We start from the raw sequence: 22,518 nt of genomic DNA, 5'->3' as shown, positions 1-22,518 counted from the left end.
TAATAGTAGTGGGAAGCATTGAACACCTCCTGCTTCCTTTCTAAAAATCAACAATATCAACATGATGAACTACCAGGAAATATAACAATAAGTTGAAAAGGAGAAAGGATAAGTCATTTTATATAAACATGTCCCTTTTGAGTAAGTTGGTAAAAGAAATCCTTTTGAAGTTAGTGGTGGTCAAGTAAGATGTCACAACTTGGTAGACAAGCAGTATGTCACTGATTGTGCTCCTAAATGTTGGGTCACTATTATTCATGGATGTGACTCACAGTCAACTGCTCTGATTCTTTAAGAAAAATTTTAAACAGTACGTTGAGTTATAACCTATTTCACTAATTTTAAAGACTGACTCATACTCAGGAAATTTTGGTTTATGATCTGATATGTCACCATTTATAGGCAATATTGTAACAAAACCAGGGAAGCAAACCCTCATAGACAGAGAAATCTCTAAAATACCAGCAGTGGGATGTACCTCAAACAAAAGTTCAAGCTATTTTAGAGGTCATATTACAAATAGAAATAACATAGACTCCAATACTTTTTTATTTCAGACATAGTAATTGATTAGGAGAAACATTAGCTGTATCACCAATAAAAGAAATGATAAAAGTTTAAGAGCTACTTAGAAGTTTCAATCAAGGAACCACTAGTATTACTGAAGTGTGTCAACCTCAACAACCAATGATCATTCAATTAAGTCTCAAATCCAAACTGAAAAAGTAAATCTACAATGATTTGCCTCTATGTTGTCAGGCCTAAGAGCATATTTTAATAAATAAATCCAACTCTGAATGATAACCATCATTTCTGAGAGTCTGTTTTTTCCCTTAGAACATATTCCTCTGTCTTCTCATTTTGTTTGACTTTCTGGGTTTGTTTCTGTGAATTAGGTGAAACAGGTATTCTTCCAGTCTGGAAAGAGTGAACTATGTAGGAATGACCCATGGTTACACTGTGTGTGCCTACTGGCAGTGGCTGGCTGGGTTGAATTTTATTTGTCTCATGCTTTTTTTCCTTTTAGCATTTTAAATATATTATACCCCTTCTTTTGGCCTGTGAAGTCTTTGACTTTACAGAGATCTGGAAAACAACATCTGAATAATTAACATCAGCACTACAAAAGGGACAAATTGTTATCAGCTATATAGTAACCAGAATCTAATAATGAAGAAACAATCAAACAAATCCAGACTTTAAGAAATGTTTAAGACAATTTAACTGGATCTTGTCACTTGTCTTGCAGAATGTCTATGTCAATGTGGGACTCAACAACCTTTTAGGAGAGGAGTTGTTGGTGATGAAAGGTTATTACTTCCTTTCCCTATCCACTACAGAAGGGAAAGGTGAATGTTTCTCCTCTGAATCCAAGTGAGGAGAGGCTCCAATTCACAAAGACTGGGGATCCTTGCAAGAATAGGTGCCAGAGATGTTAGATGTCTACTTGGGTGGGAGAACTGTTGATCTGAACCCTGTACCTTCTCAAGTGGACAAAAAGAGGACCGGATAGAGGCAGGGCTGGGATACACAGAGGCCAGAACTGAATTACCTGCAGAATCCTTGTTTTTCAGAGCAAGAGTGAGCTCCCCAAGGGTCAGATGAAGTCTGTGGAATGTGTTTGGGCGTGAACTGTCTTAATATTCCCGCATGCAAGAAGCCTCTATGTGACAGGATACCAGTGGCAATAAGCTAAGGACACCTTTTGTAGGAAGTAGTCAGTAGGAGATAAAAGATGTTAAGCCAGAGCAATCTCTCACATCCAGGAACTGGACCCTTGGAAGTCTCCTAAATTAACTTCTGGAGACTCTCACATAATTCCAGTAAGAAAGGAGGTATTCACCTGTTCCACAGAGGATAGGAAAAATTGAGCAGTACCAACCAGACAGGCAGCAACAACCAAGAGAGAGAATTGACACCTCTCCTAGAAGACACTGATGTCACGCAAGCATCTTTCAAATCTCAAGGTCTTACCCTGTCCATAAAGACTGTTCCAAATACTGACTTAGTCCGAGAATAAGACACTGCAGTGAAATGACTGCTTATGGCATAGATATGCTGGTACACAAAAACATTCACTGAAATACCTCAATCTCCTCTAGCACTTGGTACACAAAGAACACTTCTAAGACTTCTTTTAATCCTGCATAAGTGGCTCCATTTGGGCCAGAGTCTCACTTTACTAGTTCTAGAGAGCCCAGGACTCATTTTGAAGCATGTGTAATTTGTTGGAGCATAGGAATCTCAGCAATGGACCATTTGCCTAGACACAGCACCCTCTTTGTGGTTGTACTGTTCACCAGTACTCTACCCCAGAAAGTAGAAACAAGGTACTAAATGTATCTACTCTGGTCACTTTCCTTTCCTCATTTTCCTTGCATTTCTCTCTTCTCACTCAAGTCAAGGGAGGCTTTTCTTAGTCAAGAATAGGAGGATTGGGGTGAAGCTCTGTTCCTCCTACCATAATATTTATCCAAAACATTTTGTACATTCCCCTAAGCCCTAGGTTTTAGGAAAACCATTTCTTTGCCTTCCATATCTCTTCCTGAAGTAATGAGCACAAGACAGCCTCACTACTTGAATTGGCAATAATATGAGAGAAAAGACATATAAACATAGTATAATTACCTTACAACATATCTACATAAGCACTGTTACCATAGGAGACTAAAACATCCAAAGACGAGAGTGAATTCAGAAGTAATTACTGGGATGTTAAATTCACCATCAGAATGGTTTGATCCCTAGCACTGTTAACAAATCCCATCACTTCTAAGAGTATATAAATAATTGGGGCCAGGGAAACCTTCATATTAAAGCTAAGACTAAAGGTTTCTTTAGAGCCCAGTGATTTCTGAAGCTATCTTGAAGACATCTCACAAGTGACTGCAGAAGACTTACCCTAATAGAGAGGGTAGTAGAGAGACCAGCCATGTGAAGGAATCTCAGGACTAGGAAGTTATCAGGTCCTATGATATTACAGCTAGAAGAATCCTAGAGACCATTTAGACCAACTCTCCCATTTTATACATCAAGAAACTGAAGTAGACAGCAAAGACTTCTTAAGCTACTCAGAGAGACAGCAGCAAACCCCAATCAAGAACAAAGACTCTATTACTCCACTGCTCTTAATAACTTTTAGCTACTTAAAGCAGTACATTATTAAATATTTAGAAAATGTAAGACAGACAACAAGGGAGTTAAAAAGTCACAATCCCACATGCCAGAGACAAATTTGGTTAATATTTTGGTGCTTTTTCCAGATATTTTCCCCCTAATTGTATAGATACACTTACATAAGTATATTAGTTGGCCTAAGCTGCCATAACAAAAGGCCACAGACTGACTGGGTGGCTTGAACAGCAGAAATTTATTTCCTCACAATTTCTGAAAGCTGAAAAATCACAACATCAAGGTTCTAGCAGCATGCAGTTTCTAGTGAGAGCGCTCCTTCTAATTTATAAATAGCCACCTTCTTACTGCATCCTCAAGTGACAGAGAGAGCTCTGGTGTCTTTTCTTTTTAAAAGGGCACCAACCCTATCAGATTAGGGCTGCACCCTTATGACCTCATGTAACCTTTAACACCTCCTCACAGGCTCTATCTCCAAATACAACCATACTGAGGGGTAGGACTTCAATATTTGAATTTTAGGGGGACACAATTTAGCCCACAGCTTTCTGCCTATGGCCCCCCAAATTTCATGTTCTTATCGCATACAAAATACATTCATTCCATCCCATCATCCCCAAAAGTCAACTCATTCCAGCCATCAAATCTAAAGTCTCAAGTCCAAAGTCTCACTTAAATATCAACTAAATCAGATGTAAGACTCCAGGTGATTTATCTTGAGGTAAAATTCCTCTCTAGCTGTGAACCTGTGGAAGCAGACAAGTTACTTGCTTCCAACATACAAGGGTGGGACAGGCATACAAGAGACACTCCCATTCTACAAGGAATAGGAAAGAAGGAAGAGGTAATAGGTCCCACACAAGTCCAAAACTCAGCAAGGCAAATTCATTAGATTTTATAGATGGAGAATAATTCTCTGGTTCAATGTCCCACCTCCCAAACCCACTGGCATGGCAGTGTCAAGCCCTCTGCTGAGCGTGTGGCCTTCTGCCATTACACTTGGTGGTGGCCTCCCTCTGAAACAGAAGTAAACAGTCCTGCCCTATGGGCCTGTGCTGGAAGTGGCAGCCCTGATATTCTCTGAGTCAGCTTCCAGATCATTCTTCTCTTTCTTTAAGAATAGCACAAGTGAATTCCAAATAACTCTACAGTCTGGTTCTGTAAAATCCAAGAACTTCATTAGCCTTCCTTCATTTCTTCCCTCTTTCTCTGTCCCCTTTCATTAAAACTGGCAATGTCTCTGCTGGTATAATCCTATCTCTATTCCTGGCTTCTGCTGAGATGGCTGGTTAAGTCCACATGAGTTACACTCGAACTCCTTAGTGTTCTCTTCAGAACAAGCTTTCTCATTTATAACAATATGGACAAGCTAAGAATTTTCTAAATCTCCAAGTTCTGTTTTGTTTTTGCTTAACACCTGCTTCAATTCAACTCTTCTTGCATTCTGCTGTATGCAATAAGGAAGACCCAAGCCATACTGTAATACTTTGCTTAGAAATCTCCTCTGCTAAATATCCAGTTTGATCACTTATAAATTCTACCTTTCACAAAACACTCAAACAACTCAGCCAAGTTTGTTGCCACTTTATAACAAGGATTGCCTTTCCTCCAGTTTCCAATAAACTGTTCCTTATTTCTAAGACTTCCCTAGAATGTCCTTTAACACTCATATTTCTGCCAACACTCCCTTCGCAGCCACCTTGGTTTTTCCCAGCAAGCACACTGAAATTCTTCCAGGCTCTACCCATCACCCAGCTCCAGAGCCACTTCCACATTTTTAGGTATTTGTTACAGCAGCACTCTACCCTTCTGTACTAAAACCTTTATTAGTCTGCTCAAGTTGCTATAACAAAATACCATAGAACAGTTCGCTTAAACAACAGAAATTTACAATTTTGGAAGCTGGAAAATCCAAGTTCAAGATTCTGGCCAATAGGGCTCCTGGTGAGTGAAGCTTCTCTTCCTCTCTTCCTTCTCTTCTTGATATGTTCTCATACAGAGAGCTCTGTTGTCACTTCCTCTACTTATAAGGATCCCAGCCCTATCAAATTAAGCCTCACTCTCAGGCTCTCATTAAACCTTTATCACTTTCTCATAGGCCCTACCTCCCAATACAGTCATAATGGGGGCCAGGGCTTCAACATATGAATTTTGGTATATATGCAATTTAGTACAGAGCCGTAAGTCTTAAATTTATGTGTGTATATGTGTAGACATATACACATATACCCATGTACAGTTTTGTATACTTATTAAAGTTTCATAAAAATTTCTCTAATTATTCAATTTTAAATAATGCATAATATTCAATCTTATGACTATTATCATTTATTGTTTAACTGTTAAGTCATTTTCAATTTTTTCTATTTAAATAATTTTGCAATAAACATCTTTGTGCACAAATCTTTGCTTCTGGAATACTCAGGACAAATTTCCAGAAATTCAACTGCTCTATCAAAGGCTATGACTATTTTAAAGGTTGTTAGTACATATTGTCAAACTGCTTCCCACACCTGTACTAATGTGTACTCTCATTTGCACTAGACATTATAATTAGAATAAAACATTTTTCTAATAGGAAAAAAATACCAGTGTCATAAATGACCAAAAAAGGCAGGGATTTTTTTTGTTGTTAAAGAAGATTAAAGAGGACAACCATTCCAAATAAGGAATATCTATACCTTATCTATACCTCATTTTACTTACAAATTAAATATGTAATTTTTTATTAGATAACCCAATAAGGGGGAAAATAACTGTAAAAAAATAACTGGAGGACAATTAGAATTTTCAATGCAAACTGTATATTAGATATTACTGGACCAATATTACATTTCTTGATTCTGATAATGGTATTCTGGTTATGTAGATTGTCTGAGCTCTTAGGAGATACATGCTGATGTGTCATGAAATCTGAAGCTTATATTCAAGTGATTCAGGAAATAGGTAGGTATGAGTAGTTTTGTGTATGTACATAAAGAGACAGAGATAGAGATGTGAGAGAGACGTGGGGAAGAATGGGAACAAATATGGCAGAATGTTAATCACCAAACTTAGTGAAGGGTAAATGGGTGCTCACTGTACTGTTCTTTCAAATTTTATGTAAGTTTAAAATTTTTCCAAATAAAAGTACATGAGGAGGAGGGGCTCAAGATGGCAGCGTGAGTAGGGCACTGGAAATCTCCTCCCAAAATCATATGTATTTTTGAAAATACAACAAATACAACTATGTCTAAAAGAAAGACCAGAAGATACAGTACAACAGTCAGGTCACATCTACATCTGCAAGAACTCAGCATCTCACGAAGGGGATAAGATACAAAGCCGTGACCTGGCAGAACCCCAACACTCCCTCCACCCCAGCTCACCAGTGGGAGCAAAAGAGTCAGAGTGGGGAGGGAGTGGAAGCACGAGACTGCTAAATAACCAGCCCTAGTAATCTGCACCAGGAGCACAGTGTACTGAATATTAGAAAAATGGAAAAGTGAAGTCTGGGACAGAGACTGCAAGCAGGTCCCCACAGCTGGCTCCCCTGGGACAAAAGAAAAGTGGTGCTTTTTAAAAGCCTTAAAAGGACAAGGGCTCAACAGCTGGACAAAATTGTCCCAGCACACTCAGCCCAGCAGGCTGGGAATCTTGAGGAACTTCAGGCTCCCTAAACCCCTGGGGGGTAACGCAGACCCGAAGCCCCTCATGGTGATAAGCAGCCTGCCATTCATTCCACCAGGCTGGTGCTGCAAGCAAACCGGCTGACCTGCCACAGCTGCAGAGCAGCCGGAGAACAGCCCCACCCACAGCAACCACACAGAGTCTCCTCCCAGCACACAGCTAACTGGGACAGACAGAGGAAGCCAGAGAAAGGTCCAGAAGGCACGAAGGGGCGCCATTCTCTCAGGAGAACACACCCCCTTTGGCTGCGACACCCCGCAGGGCCCTAGTCTATCCCAAGGACTGCCCCACCCACGGAAGCTCAGGAGATTATCACAGAGACTGCCTCCCGGTATGTGGGTAACTGGCACAGGCAGTGGAAGCTGGAGCAAGGTCCGGAAGTCAAGAAGGGGCATGGTTCTCACAGGAGAACACACCCCCTGTGGCTGCTACCCCCTGCAGTGTGCTAGGCTATCCCAAGGGCCTGCCCGCCCATGGAAGCTCAGGAGATTATCCCAGAGGCTGCTTCCAGTGTGCAGGTAGATGGCACAGGCAGCAGAGGAGGGCAAGGGGACCAACAAGCATGAAGGGAATTTGTTCTCCCAGCTACCACACGTGCCACTTGCCTGTGACCACATCTATTGCCATGGAAAGGCAGAAGAATCTGGTCCAGTCAATAATCACTCAGACTACCCCAGAGAGGGGGCCTGGTGAGACAGATATAACCAATCTTCCTGAAAAAGAATTCAAAATAAAAGTCATAAAGATGGTGATGGACCTGCAGAGAAATATGCAAGAGCTAAGGGAAGAAGCCCGGAGGGAGATAACAGAAATGAAACAATTGATAGAAGGTCTTAAGAGCAGACTGGATGAAGTGAAAGAGACAGTTAGTGGAATAGAAATCAGAACAGGAATACAGAGAAGCTGAGGCAGAGAGAGATAAAAGGATCTCTAGGAATGAAAGAATATTAAGAAAATGGTGTGACCAATCCAAAAGGAACAACATTCAAATTATAGGTGTACCAGAAGAAGAGAGAGAAAAAGGGATAGAAATGTCTTTGAAGAAATAATTGCTGAAAACTTCCCCAATCTGGGAAGGAAATAGTCTCTCAGACCATGGAAGCCCACAGATCTACCAACACGAGGGACCCAAGGAGGACAACACCAAGACATATAATAATTAAAATGGCAAAGATCAAAGACAAGGACAGAGTATTAAAGGCAGCCAGAGAGAGAAAAAGTTAACCTACAAAGGAAAACTCATCAGGCTATCATCAGGCTTCTCAACAGAAACCTTACAGGCCAGAAGGGAGTGGCATGATATATTTAATGCAATGAAACAAAACAACCTTGAACCAAAAATACTGTATCCAGCATGATTATCATTTAAATTTGAAGGGGGGATTAAACAATTTCCAGACAAGCAATAGTTGAGGGAATTTGCCTCCCATAAACCACCTCCACAGGGAATTTTAAAGGGACTGCTCTAGCTGGAAGCATTTCTAAGGATAAATAGATGTCACCAGAGAAAATAAAATCACAGCAAAGAAAGCAGATCAACCAAATACTACTAAAGGCAAAAAATGAAAACAACTGTCCACAAAAGCAGTCAAAGGAAACACAAAAGAGTACATAATAAAACACCTAACATATACAGAATAGAGGAGGAGGAAGAGTAAGAAGGGAGAGAAATAAAGAATCATCAGACTGTGTTTACAATAGCTTAATAAGAGAGTTAAGTTAGACAGTTAGATAGTAAAGAAGCTACCCTTGAACCTTTGGTAACCTCAAATCCAAAGCGTGCAATGGCAATAAGTACATATCTATCAAGAATCACCCTAAATGTAAATGGACTGAATGTACCAATCAAAAGACACAGAGTAATAGAATAGATAAAAAAGCAAGACCCATTTATATGCTGCTTACAAGAGACTGACTTGAAACCCAAAGATATACACAGACTAAAAGTGAAGGGATGGAAAAAGATATTTCATGCAAACAATAGGGAGGAAAAAAGCAGGTGTGGCAGTACTTGTATCAGACAAAATAGACTTCAAAACAAAGAAAGTAACCAGAGATAATGAAGGACATGACATAATGATAAAGGGGTCAGCCAACAAGAGAATATAATTTTATATATATATATATATATATATATATATATATATATATATATATATATATATGTACCAAACACAGGAGCACTGACATATGTGAAACAAATACTAACAGAATTAAAGGAGGAATAGAATGCAATGCATTCATTTTAGGACACTTTAACATACCACTCACTCCAAAGGACAGATAAACCAGACAGAAAATAAGTAAGGACACTGAGGCACTGAACAACACACTGGAACAGATGGACCTAATAGACATCTACAGAGCTCTACACCCAAAAGCAACAGGATACACGTTCTTCTCAAGGCCACAAGAAGAGCCTCAGTAAATTCAAAAAGACTGAAATTCTACCAACCAACTTCTCAGATCACTAAATTATAAAAATAGAAATAAATTGTACAGGGAAAACAAAAAGGCCCACAAACACATGGAGGCTTAACAACATGCTCCTAAATAATCAATGGATCAATGACCAAATTAAAACAGAGATCAAGCAAAAAATGCCCACAAATGAAAACAATAGCACAAACCCCCAACTTCTTTGGGACTCAGCGAAGGCAGGTCTAAGAGGAAAGTACATTGCAATCCAGGCCTATTTAAAGAATGAAGAAAAATACCAAATGAATAGTCTAAAGTCACAATTATTGAAACTGGAGAAAGAACAATGAGGACCAAAGTCAGCAGAAGGAGGAACATAATAAAGTTCAGAGAAAAAATAAATAAAATTGAGAAGAATAAAATAATACAAAAAATCAATGAAACCAAGCGCTAGTTCCTTGAGAAAATAAAATAGATAAATCCCTAGCCAGACTCATTACGAGAAAAAGAGAATCTACACACATCAACAGAATCAGAACTTAGAAAGGAAAAATCATGATGGACAACACAGAAATACAAATAATTATTAGAGAATACTGTGAAAATCTATATGCTAACAAGCTGGAAAACCTAGAAGAAATGGACAACTTCCTAGAAAAATATAACCTTCCAAGACTGACCAAGAAAGAAACAGAAAATTTAAACAGACCAATTACCAGCAACGAAACTGAATCGTAATAAAAAAATTACCCAAGAACAAAACTCCTGGGCCAGATGGATTCACCCCCCCAGGTGAATTTTATCAGACATATAGAGAAGACATAATATCCATTCTCCTTAAAGTTTCCCAAAAAATAGAAGAGAAGGGAATACTTCCAAACTCATTCTATGAAGACAGCATCACTCTAATACCAAAACCAGGCAAAGACACCATCAAAAAAGAAAATATAGACCATATCCCTGATAAACATAGATGCAAAAATACTCAATAAAATATTAGCAAATGGAATTCAAAAATACATCAAGAGGATCATACACCATGATCACGTGGGATTCATCTAAGGGATGCAAGGATGGTACAACATTAGAAAATCCATCAACATCATCCACCACATCAACAAAAAGAAGGACAAAAACCAAATGATCATCTCCATAGATGCTGAAAAAGCATTCGACAAAATTCAACACCCATTCATGATAAAAACTCTCAACAAAAATGGTATAGAGGGGCCTCAACATAATAAAAGCAATATATGACAAACCCACAGCCAACATCATACTAAACAGCAAGAAGCTGAAAGCTTTTCCTCTAAGATTGGGAACAAGACAGGGACACCCACTCACCCCACTGTTATTCAACATAGTACTGGAGGTCATAGCCACACCAATCAGACAACACCAAGAAATAAAAGGCATCCAGATTGGTAAGGAAGAAGTCAAATTGTCCCTGTTTGCAGATGACAGGATTTGTACATAACAAACCCTAAAGAATCCACTTCAAAACTACTACAACTAATATCTGAATTCGGCAAAGTTGCAGGATACAAAATTAATACAAAAAAATTCTGTTTCATTCCTATATACTAACAATGAACTAGCAGAAAGAGAAGTCAGGAAAACAATTCCATTCACAATTGCATCAAAAAGAATAAAATACCTAGGAATAAACCTAACCAAGGAAGTGAAAGACCTATATCCTGAAAACTGCAAGACACTCCTAAGAGAAATTAAAGTGGACAGTAACAAATGGAAACTCATCCCATGCTCTTGGCTAAGAAGAATTAATATTGTCAAAATGGCCATCCTGCCTAAAGAAATCTACAGATTCAATTCAATGCCTATCAAACTACCAACAGCATTATTCAACGAACTGGAACAAATAGTTCTAAAATTCATATGGAACCACCAAAGACCCCAAATAACCAAAGCAATTCTGAGAAGGAAGAATAAAGCTGGGGGATCTCGCTTCCCAACTTCAAGCTTTACTACAAAGCCACAGTAATCAAGACAATTTGGTACTGGCACAAGAATAGAACCACAGACCAGTGGAACAGAATAGAGAGTCCAGATATTAACCAAAACATATACGGTTAATTAATATACGATAAGGGATCCATGGATATACAATGGGGAAATGACAGCCTCTTCAACAGCTGGTGTTGGCAAAACTGGACAGCTACATGTAGGGGAATGAAACTAGATCACTGTCTAACCCCACACACAAAAGTAAATTCAAAATGGATCAAAGACCTGAATGTAGTAAGTCATGAGACCATAGAACTCTTAGAAAAAAAACACAGGCAAAAATCTCTTGGACATAAAGATGAGCAACTTCTTTATGAACATATCTCCCCGGGCAAGGGAAACAAAATAAAAAATGAACAAGGGGGACTATATCAAGTTGAAAAGCTTCTGTATAGCAAAGGACACCATCAATAGAACAAAGAGACATCCTACAGTGTGGGAGAATATATTCATGAATGACATATCCAATAAAGGATTGACATTCAAAATATACAAAGAGCTAACGCACCTCAACAAACGAAATGCAAATAATCCAATTAAAAATGAGCAGAGGATATGAACAGATACTTCTCCAAAGAAGAAATTCAGATGATGGCCAACAGACACATGAAAAGATGTTCCACATTGCTAGTCATCAGAGAAATGCAAATTAAAACCACAATGAGATATCACCTCACACCAGTAAGGATGGCCACCATCCAAAAGACAAATAACAACAAATATTAGCGAGGATGTGGAGAAAGGGGAACCCTCCTACACTGCTGGTGGGAATGTAAATTAGTTCAACCATTGTGGAAAGCAGTATGGAGGTTCCTCAAAACGCTCAAAATAGAAATACCATTTGACCCAGGAATTCCACTCCTAGGAATTTACCCTAAGAATGCAGCAGCCCAGTTTCAAAAAGACAGATGCACCCCTATGTTTATCGCAGCACTATTTACAATAGCCAAGAAATGGAAGCCACCTAAGTGTCCATCAGCAGATGAATGGATAAAGAAGATGTGGTACATACACACAATGGAATATTATTCAGCCATAAGAAGAAATCCTACCATTTGCAACAACATGGATGGAGCTAGAGGGTATTATGTTCAGTGAAATAAGCCAGGTGGAGAAAGACAAGTACCAAATGATTTCACTCATATATGGAGTATAAGAACAAAGAAAAAAACTGAAGGAACAAAACAGCAATAGACTCACAGAACCCAAGAATGGCCTAACAGTTACCAAAGGGAAAGGGTCTGGGGAGGATGGGTGTGAAGGGAGGGACAAGGGGGAAAATGGGGCATTACAATTAGCAGACATAATGTTGGGGGGAGCACGGGGAGAGCTGTACAACACAGACAAGTAGTGATTCTATAGCATCTTACTATGCTGATGGACAATGACTCTAATGGGGTATGTGGGGGGGACTTGATGATGGGGGGAGTCTAGTAACCATAATGTTGCTCATGTAATTGTAGATTAATGATACCAAAATAAAAATAAATTTTAAAAAAAGTACACGAGGGAGTGAGTACTCAAAAGACAGGAACAGACTATTCAGAGAAAAATTAGTCAGTAAAGATAATGAAAAATGTATGAACATGAACTTGCTGATTATTTATGGCTTTTTATTTCCTCCTGCCCTCTTGGCATTTGCTCTTTAATCACTTCGACTACTTTTCATCAAATGGGCCCAGGAAGGAATGGGAAGTGAAATTTCAATCATTACATTTCACTACTCATTAGCAGTCCTAGTTTAAAAGAATTAAAAGGTCAAAATTAACTCATTACTATGAGTTTCAGGAAGGACCTATAGATTTTAATTCACAATCTGATCTTCAATTTGGATTCTTCTGATCTTATAAACCTAAATATTTAATAAATACTAAGTCCTAAATGGCAAAATAATAATAAATAAAAATATTAATTAAAATGATAAGATTATAATTAATAAAGAAATAATAATTTCACATAATAAATACATGAAAAATACCAGGTTTTCTTTAAATAAGAAAACATTTTGACTTCTGCCACTGGTCTTACTGTTATCATGAAAGTAGCCTTCAGAAGAGAAGGCAACCAAAGGATTTACAAACCATGAAAGGAGGTTTTCCTTTTCAGAAACATTTTGAAGGAAGTAGTGTAACATGGGTTATATAGTCAGATTATCTGTGTTTGAATATTTACTTCACCACTTACTACCTAAATGATTTGTGGCAAATTACTCAGTCTCTTTAAGCTTCAGTTTTCTCACCTGAAAATGGGGACAACCATAAAATCTATGTCTTTATGTCCATCAGTAAATGAATGGATAAAGATATGGTACATATACACAATGGAATACTATTCAGCCGTAAGGAAGAAACAAATCCTACCAACTGCAACAACATAGATGGAGCTGGAGGACATTATGCTCAGTGAAATAAGCCAGGTGGAGAAAGACAAGTGCCAAATGATTTCCTCATTTGTGGAGTGTAACAACAAAGCAAAACTGCAGGAACAAATCAGCAGCAGCCTCACAGACTTCAGAGGGAGTAGCGGTTACCAAAGGGGTGGGGTGAGGGAGGGTGGGTGGGGAGGGAAGGAGAAGGGGATTGAGGGGTATTATGATTGGCACACACAGTGTGGGGGAGATCATGGGGAAGACAGTGTAGCCCAGAGAAGGCAAATAGGGACTTTGTGGCATCTTCCCACATTGATGGACAGTGACTGCAATGGAGTATGGGAGGGGACTCAATAATATGCGTGAATGTAATAACCACATTGTTTTTCATGTGAAACGTTCAGAAGAGTGTATGTCAATAATACCTTAATTTTAAAAAAACTAACAAAAAATTCTGTCTTAAGAGTTGTGGTGAAGATTAATTTAGTACATTTTAGCTCTTAGAGCTGCATCTGGCATACTCTAAGACATCAAAATGCGTTAGTTGTTATGGTTCTTATTATTACTAATATTACCACAATAACTACTACCACCATCACCACCACTTTCTACTTACAATTCATTAAAGTTAGGTGTTTAACTCCAAAACCTATAGCAACACAAAAGCACAGCATACACACACATACTCACCCTCCAATAGATTGAAAAAGTGAAAGAGAATAGACTCCAAATCAGTCTTTTAGTGTTCTTCCTCAAGCTATTTTGAGACAAACTAAGAAGGTAGCAATATACCAATAATGCATGGTTCATTTCAAGGAATCTATTTGGGTAAATTAATCTCAGGAGAAATGACAAATTCTCTCAGTAGTTATCCAACTTTATTGAGGCTTACTATAATACATATCAGGTGTTGAGCCAGCTGCTAGGAATACAAAATGGAAGAATGTCTATACCTTTAAAAACTGTTTTTGTCAAAGAAATACAGATTATAATGTATGAAAAACTATTTGTGGATATAATTTTTCCACAGGATACTATAGAAACAGAAGAGACACCTAAGCTAAACTTGGATGACAGAGGAAATAACAGGAAGATTTCCCAAAAGTGGTGACATTTAAACTGAAGGTTAAAAAAAAATAACAGGTAAATAGGGATAGAATGGGAAAAATCATTTCTCCAGGGATAAAAGCTGCAGGAGGAGAGAAAAGATGAGCACCACTGTCCTGTCTATAGTCATACAAACTCAAAAGACCTCTTCTTCCTTTTTTTATTAAAGTGTCATTGATATACTCTTATGAAGGTTTCACATGAAAAACATTGTGGTTATTACATTCACCTATATATTATCAAGTTCCCCCACCCCACTGAAGTCATTGTCCACCAGTGTAGTAAGATGCCAGAGTCACTACTTGTCTTCTCTATGCTACGCTGCAAAAGACCTCTTCTTAAAGCTAATGAGGTGTACTTCTGGAATACCTTCTGTTTATACAAACCACATCTGCACCCTTCCCAATTCCAAATAAGTCACTTCAGAGAACTGACAAAAAGCTGTAACAGATTCAGAGATGAGTTTCTTACTTACAACACTGGGCGGCAGCAGTGGGCAATGGTTTCCTCTGGCTTTCTTCTGGAATAGAATACTAGAGGCAGAAAGGAGAAAAAAAAAAATATATATATATATATAATAAGAGGCCCAAGTAGAGGAAAAAAATTATATAGAAGGCATAGAAGCTGACTAGAGTCAAATATTTATTTAACAGAAACACATCATCCTGCCTCTAAGTTCCCTGTATGACCCTGACATACAGGCCAGACTATCAGATACGGTACTGGCCCAATACAACAGGCTAAAATAGGACAGCCAAGGCTGTTCTGACCAAAAGCACCTGGGTATGCACCAGCTCTGCCAGGTGCTGTATATGGTTCAGCCTTAGAGGAGCCTTCAAGGACTCAGAAAACTCAGTCCTCTGATTTTTCTAAGGATAATGTATAGATTCCTCCATTGGGTGAAAGACCTGAATTTTCTCATCTGTAAAAAAAGTAATAGTGCTTCTTCCCTCACAAGGTCATGTGGGAAGTATGTTAAATTACTTATTTAAGTATATAATGCAACATCTGGTACCTACTACAGTCCCCCTTTCCCATTTATATTCTAGCCTTTCCAAACCAACCCACCACCCTCACCACCAGAAAATAAGTGCAGAATACTGAAGTCATAAAAAAAAAAAAATTCTAAAAAAGGGAGAATTAAGTGAAAGTCTTAAGGATGGGCACAGTTAGGAAAGGTAAAAAAAAGAGAAAACTATAAACAAGTTAATGTAGCTACACAGTCTGGATAACAGCATAGTTTTGGTTGAGAGTCTACTGGAGGATTGCAAAGACATAACTTGGTCCAGCAACTTGCAAATATGAGATCTGACATTCTCTTCCTGACTCTGTCATTTAGTAGTAAGCTGTGAGATGCTGGGCAACACAGAACTTCTCTAATACTGTCAATGAGTGAGTCATTCATTCAACAGATATTTCTTGAGAACATATGTACAGGGCCTTTTTCTAGGCACTAAGGGAATAAAGTTGGTAAATCATGATAAGGAGCTTGGATTTTATGCTAGTGTACTGGCAAGTCAACAGAGTTTTAAATACAAGGAATATGACTTGACCACACCTTAAAAATCACTCTGGCTGTTGTGTAAGGTGAACTGTAGGGAACAAGAAGGAAATTAGATGAACTATTGCAATAATCCAGACAAAATTTGATGGTAGCTCACAAAGGAGTGTTAATTGTAAAGGGCATTTCAAGTGGTTGGATCCAAAATACAAAACACTTTTTGTACATAAATACACTTTTATGTGTAAAGTACTTTACAAACAATAAAACTAGGATAGAAATATCAGATATATACTGCTGTTACTACTTACAATCGGGAATAATCAGAAATCAAGCATAATTTAACCAATATGATAATATGAATAAAACTGCCAGTCATAAAAATATTCAGAAGTTCTTGAGGGTTAAGCAATGCACTCCAAAATGACAAAGGGCCTTGGTTATAAATAATAACCATTATATCTTAGTATAGTAACAGGGGTAACCACCCTTACCATGGGGAATATTTCATAATGTATATAATATTGAATCACTATGCTGTAAAACTGAAGCCAATATAATACTGAATATCAACTATATTTCACTTAAAAAATAATCAATTTAAATAAATAATAACTATTATAATCAATGACTTTTTTAAGGCAATACATAGGCATAACAGTGAGGAAATTCTAAAACTTCAAGCATGGGATGAGAGTAGGTATTTTTAGAAGGTATTTAATGAATCTCTTCCAGCCCAAAGAAGAAAGCTGAAGACCCACTAGAGCCTAGTTAATAATATTAAGACAGCTAAGGAAAAATCTCTACCTATGAACGACAGCACAAAGATAATACAAGGAAAGGAAATTACAGGCTTCATTTATGAACATAGATGCAAAAATCCTAAACAGCTTACCAAGCCAAATCCATCATAAACATTACATTTATATGCAAATACATATATATGTGTGTGTGTGTGTGTGTGTGTGTGTGTGTGTGCATATGTATGGATGTTGATATATGAATGTCCATATACCATGACTAAGTGGGCTTTAAATGTAAGGATAGTTCAGTATCTGAAAAAATATTCATATAATTCATCATAATAAGTAGACTAAAGGAGAAAAACTATGTGATCTAATAAATGCAGAAAAGCCTGGACAAAATCCCAAACTTTTTCATGACAAATTTCTAAAAATAAAATTCCTTTAATCTGATAAAGTATCTATCAAACCTACTACAAACATCATACTTTAAGACTTAAGAAGCATATAGTCAGGAAAAAGACAAGGCTCCCACTTCCACTCTATTAAAAATTACACTGGATGTCTTACACAATGAATTTTTTAAAATAAGTGAACACCAAAAACAAGGGAAGTCTGACAAAATGTCACAGCCAAGAGGAGCCTAAGGAGATGTGACAACTGGATGTAATACAGTGCTCTGGGTGGTATCTTGAACAGAAAAAAGGCATGAGGTAAAAACTTAATGAAATTTGAAAAAACTATAAGTTTTTAGTTTTATTTTTTAGTTAATAAAAAAACAGTATATTTACAAATATCCAAGATATGGAAGCAACCGAAGTGTCCATTAATAGATCAAGGGAACTATACATGGTGTGGGGGATCACGGGGAAAACAGTGTAGCTCAGAGAAGGCAAATAGTGAATCTGTGGCATCTTACTACACTGATGGACAGTGACTGCATTGGGGTATGGGTGGTGACTTGATAATACGGGTAAATGTAGTAACCAGATTGTTTTTTCATGTGAAACCTTCATAAGAGTGTATATCAATAATACCTTAATAAAAAATTAAAAAAAATATATGGTACAATTTGCAACAACATGGATGGAGCTAGAGGGTACTATGCTCAGTGAAATAAGCCAGGCAGAGAAAGACAAGTATCAAATGATTTCACTCATATGTGGAGTATAAGAACAAAGGAAAACTGAAGGAACAAAATAGCAGCAGAATCATAGAACCCAAGAATGAACTAATAGTTACCAAAGGGAGAGGGACTGGGGAGGATGGGTGGGAAGGGAGGGACAAGGGCGGGGAAAAAGAAAGGGGGCATTACGTGTGTGGGGGGCATGGGGAGGGCTGTACAATGCAGAGAAGACAAGTAGTGATTTTACAGCATCTTACTACACTGATGAAGAGTGACTGTGAAGGGGTATGTGGGGGGGACTTGGTGAAGGGGGGAGCCTAGTAAACATAATGTTCTTCATGTAATTGTAGATTAATGATACAAAAAATATATATATATGGTACAATCCAACTCAAGGTTACTCTTGACTCAGTGCTTCTGGACCAAAGAGATTGCTATGTATGGGACCTATTAAATACCATAGAATAATAAAAGACTCTACAAAGAGTGTTTCTAAAATGATTATGCACTAAGTATGACAAAATCTTGTGAATCATTGAATCTTCGGAGATAAGTATACAAGGTTTCATCTTCCTGTTTCCTCTAATTTTATGTCTGCTTAAAATTTTTTCATGATAAAAATAGAAAGAAGAAAAAAGGACACAGAAACCAACTTCAGGCTTCCACAAACCAAAGATAAGATGATGACTGCAATGGATTGAAACACACCAAATATATCAAAATCTATAAATTCATAATGATCCAGCCTTAAAAAAAAAAAACAAAGCTCTTGTAGCCTTGAGAAATTGTTAAAGCAATGGCTCGTTATTTTGGAAACTGATAAACAATCTTTTTCTTGTGCAGACTTTATTATAAGCAAACCAGAAAACTCTAAGAGGAAGTTCTTTTTTATAGACAAATCACAGCAAATAAATGTTGAAAGGGTGGTACAGTTAGAAAATCATAATTCTGCAAGCTCTAATAACATTACTTTATTATTTACTGCTAAAACCATTAGGTGAAAGGCTGGTGGGAATACTTTATAATGGATAAAATATGGCTGATACAAGTTGAATCCACGGTTGAATTTTAACATCACTAAAAGATAAGACACCATGCACCTACCAAAACAAATAAAAAAACAATAGAACTTCAATTTCAATCTCAATCTAACCTTCAAAACTACTACATGGAATTTTCAATTTAAAGGAAAAGGACTCTAATAACAAAACCAGGCAAATACACCACAAAAAAAGAAAATACAGACCATATCCCTTATGAACACAGATGCAAAAATACTCAACAAAATAATAGCAAACTGAACCCAAAAATACATCAAGAGGATCATACACCATGATCAAGTGGGATTCATCCCAGGGATGCAACGATAGAAAAACATTCGAAAATTCACAAACATTATCCACCACATCAACAAAAAGAAGGACAAAAACCACATGATCATCTCCATAGATGCTGAAAACGCAGTTGACAAAATTCAACATCCACTCATGATAAAAACTCTCAACAAAATAGGTGTAGAGGGCAAGTACATCAACATAATAAAAGCCATATATGACAAACCCACAGCCAACATCATACTTCAGAGTGAGAAGCTGAAAGCTTTTCCTTTGAGATTGGGAATAAGACAAGGATGCCCACTCTCCCCACCTTTAGTCAACACAGTACTGGAAGTCCTAGCCACAGCAATCAGACAACACAAAGAAATAAAAGGCACCTAGATTGGTAAGGAAGAACTCAAACTGTCACTATTTGCAGATGACATGATATTGTACATAAAAAAACCTAAAGAATCCACTCCAAAACTACTAGAACTAATATCTGAATTCAGCAAAGTTGCAGGATACAAAATTAATACACAGAAATCTGTTGCTTTCCTATAAAGTAACGATGAACTAACAGAAAGAGAAATCAGGAAAACAATTCCATTCACAATTGCATCAAAAAGAATAATAAAATATCTAGGAATAAACCTAACCAAGGAAGTGAAAGACCTATACCCTGAAAACTACAAGACACTCTTAAGAGAAATTAAAGAGGACACTGACAAATGGAAACTCATCCCATGCTCTTGGCTAAGAAGAATTAATATTGTCAAAATGGCCATCCTGCCTAAAGCAATCTACAGATTCAATGCAATGCCTATCAAAATACCAACAACATTCTTCAGCGAACTGGAACAAATAGTTTTAAAATTCATATGGAACCACAAAATGCCCCGAATAGCCAAAGCAATCCTGAGAAGGAAGAATAAAGCAGGGGGCATCTCGCTTCCCAACTTCAAGCACTACTACAAAGCCACAGTAATCTAGACAATTTGGTACTGGCACAAGAATAGAACCACAGACCAGTGGAACAGAATAGAGAGTCCAGATATTAACCAAAACATATACGGTTAATTAATATACGATAAGGGATCCATGGATATACAATGGGGAAATGACAGCCTCTTCAACAGCTGGTGTTGGCAAAACTGGACAGCTACATGTAAGAGAGTGAAACTGGATCATTGTCTAACCCCACACACAAAAGTAAATTCAAAATGGATCAAAGACCTGAATGTAAGTCATGAAACCATAAAACTCTTAGAAAAAAACATAGGCAAAAATCTCTTGGACATAAACATGAGCAACTTCTTCATGAACATATCTCCCTGGGCAAGGGAAACAAAAGCAAAAATGAACAAGGGGGACTATATCAAGTTGAAAAGCTTCTGTACAGCAAAGGACACCATCAATAGAACAAAGAGACATTCTACAGTATGGGAGAATATATTCATGAATGACATATCCAATAAAGGATTGACATCCAAAATACATAAAGAGCTCACGCACCCCAACAAACAAAAAGCAAATAATCCAATTAAAAAATGGGCAGAAGAGCTGAACAGACAGTTCTCCAAAGAAGAAATTCAGATGGCCAACAGACATATGAAAAGATGTTCCACATCGCCAGTCATTAGAGACATGCAAATTAAAACCACAATGAGATATCACCTCACACCAGTAAGTATCGCAACCATCCAAAAGACAAACAACAAATGTTGGCAAGGTTGTGGAGAAAGGGGAACCCTCCTACACTGCTGGTGGGAATGTAAACTAGTTCAACCATTGTGGAAAGCAGTATAGAGGTTCCTTAAAAAGCTCAAAATAGAAGTACCATTTGACCCAGGAATTCCACTTCTAGGAATTTACCCTAAGAATGCAGCAGCCCAGTTTCAAAAAGACAGATGCACCCTTATGTTTATCGCAGCACTATTTACAATAGCCAAGAATGGAAGCAACCTAAGTGTCCATCAGCAGATGAATGGATAAAGAAGATGTGGTACATACACACAATGGAATATTATTTAGCCATAAGAAGAAAACAAATCCTACCATTTGCAACAACATGGATGGAGCTAGAGGGTATTATACTCAGTGAAATAAGCTAGGTGGAGAAAGACAAGTACCAAATTATTTCACTCATATGTGGAGTATAAGAACAAAGAAAAAACTGAAGAAACCAAATAGCAGCAGAATCACAGAACCCAAGTATAGACTAACAGTTATCAAAGGGAAAGGGACTGGGGAGGATGGGTGGAAAGGGAGGGATAAGCGGGAGGAAAAAGAAAGGGGGCATTACGATTAGCATGTATAATGTGGAGGGGCATGGGGAGGGCTGTGCAACACAGAGAAGACAAGTAGTGATTCTACAGCATCTTACTACGCTGATGACAGTGACTGTAATGGGGTTTGTGGGGGGGAGTCTAGTAAACATAATGTTCCTCATGTAATTGTAGATTAATGATACCAAAAAAAAAAAGTGGAGCTGAAATAGAATAGAAAAAAAAAAAAGAATGAAGTACTGATACATGCTATACACAGAAGAAATTTTGAAAAGATTACGCTAAGTGAGAAAAAGACAATCAGAAAGGGCCACATATTGGATAAATGGAAATGTCCAGAGTAAACCAATGTATAGAGACAGAAAGCAGATGAGTGGTTGCCTAGGACTGAGGAAAATGAGGGGACTGGAGTATGATTGGTAAGGACACAAGATTTCTTTATGAGGTAATGAAAGCATTCTAAAATTGTGGTGATGGATGTACAACTCTGTGTATATACTAAAAGTCACTAAATTGTACACTTTAAATATGTGAACTGTATGGTATGTGAACTCTATTTCAAAAAGTTAAAAAAAAACAGGGTGGTGTAAGAAGGGATGAAAGAAGTAAACTTAGTGAATCCTACAATATAAACAAATGGCAATAATCTCAGAGAGAGTTGAGAATCACAGACCAAGAACCATAATCAGAACTTTTAAAATTCTTCAATATTTGTATAAATAACAAGTGGTTTTTTTATTATTTTACTTTCGTCACCTGACTCTACCTAGTAACACACTTAAAGCCTGTAAAATCCAGAGTGCAATGTGTTTCTTTACTAAGAAA

General features: G+C 37.5%; 1 protein-coding gene across 6 annotated transcripts in view; it reads right to left on the bottom strand.

The window, feature by feature from the left end:
* The window catches only part of UNC13B (unc-13 homolog B), a 302,361-nt gene that overhangs the window by 159,002 nt on the left and 120,841 nt on the right, over positions 1-22,518 (bottom strand). For all 6 annotated transcript variants that reach the window (XM_057498809.1, XM_057498808.1, XM_057498810.1 and 3 more), the window contains one exon: positions 15,195-15,252. In XM_057498809.1, coding sequence (XP_057354792.1) covers positions 15,195-15,252 — 58 coding nt within the window. The remainder of the gene's footprint in view (positions 1-15,194; positions 15,253-22,518) is intronic.

The sequence above is a fragment of the Manis pentadactyla genome, chromosome 3, assembly GCF_030020395.1.
Source record: "Manis pentadactyla isolate mManPen7 chromosome 3, mManPen7.hap1, whole genome shotgun sequence".
In the NCBI taxonomy this organism is placed as follows: Eukaryota; Metazoa; Chordata; class Mammalia; order Pholidota; family Manidae; genus Manis; species Manis pentadactyla.
This window is presented reverse-complemented; position numbering and strand designations above follow the sequence as displayed.